Source organism: Cryptomeria japonica, chromosome 7 (assembly GCF_030272615.1).
Source record: "Cryptomeria japonica chromosome 7, Sugi_1.0, whole genome shotgun sequence".
NCBI lineage: Eukaryota > Viridiplantae > Streptophyta > Pinopsida > Cupressales > Cupressaceae > Cryptomeria > Cryptomeria japonica.
In genome coordinates, this window is record NC_081411.1 from 305,783,017 (window position 1) to 305,786,611 (window position 3,595).

Below are 3,595 nucleotides of genomic sequence, written 5' to 3' on the forward strand. Positions count from 1 at the left end.
GTCCAATCCACACGTTACATTAAAGTCGATCCATAACCTAGATCAACCGGGACCCAGTATAGGTCCACATGCTACAACAATGATCTCCATCCACCAAGTCTTGAACATGATCACCAACAACCTCCTAAAACTCCACGAGAAGCTACACCAACACCACTTATGCAATTCATCAAAGATCTTCATCAAAAGCTTTGTTGGTGAAGTCCTCACTGAAAGCAGAAACCACTCAACCTATCGGGACCAGAAGGGTGCCAGTATAGCATCCAAATAGCTAGTGTTGGCATCAATTAAAAAACATCATTGCAACACATAATCAATTCCACCAAATGGCCAACAGAGAGAGAGAGAGAGATGGGGAGAGAGTTTATAAAAGAAGATGGGTAAGGGGGTATGGAGAGAGATGTGGAGAGGGAGAGAGAGAACTTTAGAGGGAATAGATAGAGAGACTTGAGATACCTAGAGGGAGAGAGCGGTGAAGGAGATAGATGAGGGAGAGGGAGTTATATACATAGAGGGAGATAGAGAGATGTGGGTAATAAGGAATAGATGGAGAGGTTTGGAGATAGAGAGGAATGGAAGGAGAAACCTAGAGAAGCGAGAAAGAGGTTAGGAGCAAGATTTGATAGCCTATACAATGGAGAGAGAATAAGAGTGGAAGAGAGAATAAAAAATAGTTGGAGAGGGAGACAAATATGGGGGTAAGGAGGGAGGGGGAGATAGAGATGGAGAAAGGAAGAAAGAAATTGAGAAACCTAGAGAGGATAAAGAGGGAGATAGAGTGGGGGAGATAGAGGGAAGTATCAATACATGAAATATACCATTAATTCTATGTACCCAAAACCCTGCGTGGTCAATATTGTACCCTAAACCCTACACAATGGAGGAGATATGATGATTGAGAGTGGGGAGGTAGAGATAAAGTGTGATAGACAAGAATAATAAGAAAGAAAGGGTTGAGGGAGGGAGGGAGATTTAGACATAGAGTGACTAAGAGATCTAGAGAGGTAGAGAGGTGAGGAAGAGTGAAGTTCACAAATAGAGAAAGAGAGGTAAGAAAGTAGGGAGAGAGGTGGAGAGGGAGGAAAAGAGCTAGAGAGTGGAGAGATATAGAGGTCAGAGAGCTAGAGCTTGGGGAGATGGGGGTGAGAAACCTAGAGGTAGAGATAGAGGTGAGAAAAATAGAGGGGTAGAGAGACGTGGGCAATGAGACATGGAGGGAGATGTAATGAGTTAAAGAAAGAGTGAGGGAGATACCTAGAGATGGGGAGAGAGAAGGTTATTGAGAGAATGGAGAGAGGTGGGAGAGAAACAATAAGAGAGGGATAGAGAAGAAGATAATGGGAGGGAGGTAGGGATAGAGATTTGAGTAAAAATGGAATGCAAGGTAAAGAGTTTGGGGGAGACCTAGAGAGGAGAGAGAGCGGGGAGTGAGAGAGAGAAGAGTGGAAGAGAGATAGGTATAGAGTTTGGGGAAGATAATGAGAGTGAGAGAATGTTGATAGGAGAATAATGATTATTAAAATTTGACTATCTAAAAATTAATATGATCCTCTTAAACCTAGAATCTACATTATAACTCCTAGAGATTTGAAACCGCTCTCAAAAAAATTGTTAATATATACATGAAATATAACAATATATAAGAGACAACAAATTGAAATGTGACATACTTAAATTTAATATTTTATGTAAATATTCTTCTTCGAGGATTGAGTCTAACTTGTGTCCAAACTAGAACATTTGCCAATATAGAACATTTCATTATATTTTTCAATACAGAACATGAGCTCTCCAAATGTTAAAAGTGTATTTTTTACATGTGGCGCTAGCCAAATGTTTTGCATTGGGAAATACCAACCCTTTGGGTTGGATTTGCCTTAATCACCCAACCCAAAGGGTTGGACAACCATTGACATGTAACCCATTGCTACAAAACAATATTCCAAGAATATGAATACAAGAATCCCGAGTAACTTTAAGAAGGAATATTCCAAGCAAGAAAGTCTAGAGTCTACAGTTATATTCACCAGTTTCACTTTACTTTTCATTTCTTGTGTGACATTTCCCATCTTCAATACTCTTTTCATGTCTGAATCTATTTTTACATGCTCTTCCTCTAGCTTGGCTATGGGCTCTGTCTCTTTGAAACATCCTCCCCCTTCCCTTTTCCCCCACATCTTCCTACTGCAGTAGAAAGTACAAGCTATATTTTAGTATATAATCACTATTATAAAAACTGTTCCATGCTTAGGCAAAACACTTTGATTGCGTGAATTTCATTAAATCAATGTTTTAGATTATGATTTACGATATATAATTAAGATGAAGAAAGTAGACATCAATGTTTCAGATTACACTTAATGATTCATTATCAAGATGAAGAAAGTAACAATTAATATTCTGAATCAAAATTCATGATCTATCATTAGAAAAAAGAAAATAGACAAATATTTCATATCTCTTTTCTCGCCAATTTTTTATGCTAATGATACATCTAACATGTGACAAAATATTGATATGATCATCCAAAAACATTTCCAACTATTAATGAATCACTGAAATTTCACATGTTTTCCAAATGAAAAGGAGCTATAGAGAACAAGTCAACATTACTTGAAGTGCACTGGTGAGTAAGAAAAAATACTTGGGTTTGTAAAGGATCAATGTTGGTATCCACCCATCTAGCCCATGTCTTCAGTGCTTTTTCAAAAGCTACGCTTTCTTCCATGTGGGGATGGACGAACTCACCTTGCTCGTGATAATCCTTCCTGTAAAATGCCCATAATATCATTAGTTTACTGGCTACATCTTATGACCAGCTAAGCTTGACTCGCGCATACTTTTCAAATGGAGAATAGAACAAGTTATTGATGTGATTCAGTCCTGAAACATCCTTCCTATGTATAGTTGTGAACATTACATTACAAATAATTAAAGCACTGTATGGTTTTATAGGAGACTCGAACTTAAGTGGTATTACCCTGCCGAAGGCAGTGGATCGGTCCACCAATGGCCTGTGCTGGATACAAGTATATCTGCGGTCTTCCATACTGAGGTTGGCTTGTCTATGGTGTCAATTTGTAAAGTTTCCGTATCAGGAGTGTTATGTTGCCTCACCAGGAATGGCGACCATGAGAGCTCTATGGAACAATTGTACTCCTTCAGAAAATAACCAGAAGTGGCTCCTTGATGAAAGGTGGTGACAGAGGAACGCCCTTGCCCATGACCATCACCTTGGGTGAGAAGGCAAACCATAGATTCCCACTAACTGTGACTGATAGAATCGCTCACATAGACAGGTATTTTTCCCCTCAACCTATTCGGTAAATCAGATGCATTGAACCTGCATAAAACACTAGTAAATCATTGGCTTGTATCGTTTGAATCTGTTTCTAGACAAAAAGGCACATGGCAAATACAATGTTATATGTCAGTAAATGTTTATACTTTAGCCAATGCTGAGAAATAATCCTTTAAGACCAGGTGTCTTAGTTTAGCTTTGATTGTGTTGTGGCAATGTCTTTGTTAAGCTAACCAGCTTGTTGTAAAGATCCCATCAAAATTTATTCTATATTTTCGATGGAATAGTAACCTC

General features: G+C 38.6%; 1 protein-coding gene across 1 annotated transcript; it reads right to left on the reverse strand.

Annotated features, from left to right (window-relative positions):
• Positions 1-2,125: 2,125 nt before the first annotated feature.
• LOC131039826 (protein trichome birefringence-like 1) lies at positions 2,126-3,255 on the reverse strand. The gene is made up of 3 exons (XM_057972679.1): positions 2,981-3,255; positions 2,645-2,768; positions 2,126-2,203 (listed from the first exon to the last, which is right to left on the reverse strand). Exons 1-3 carry the CDS (start codon positions 3,253-3,255, stop codon positions 2,126-2,128), a joined length of 477 nt encoding a protein of 158 aa, XP_057828662.1.
• Between the last annotated feature and the right edge of the window lie 340 nt (positions 3,256-3,595).

Coding starts and splice junctions, on each gene's coding strand:
- LOC131039826 (XM_057972679.1), bottom strand. CDS start 3,255: ATGGTTTGCCTTCTCACCCAAGGTGATGGTCATGGGCAAGGGCGTTCC. Junction 2,769..2,980: donor GATCCACTGCCTTCGGCAGG/GTAATACCACTT, acceptor GGCATTTTACAG/GAAGGATTATCACGAGCAAG. Junction 2,204..2,644: donor TTGATCCTTTACAAACCCAA/GTATTTTTTCTT, acceptor ACTAAAATATAG/CTTGTACTTTCTACTGCAGT.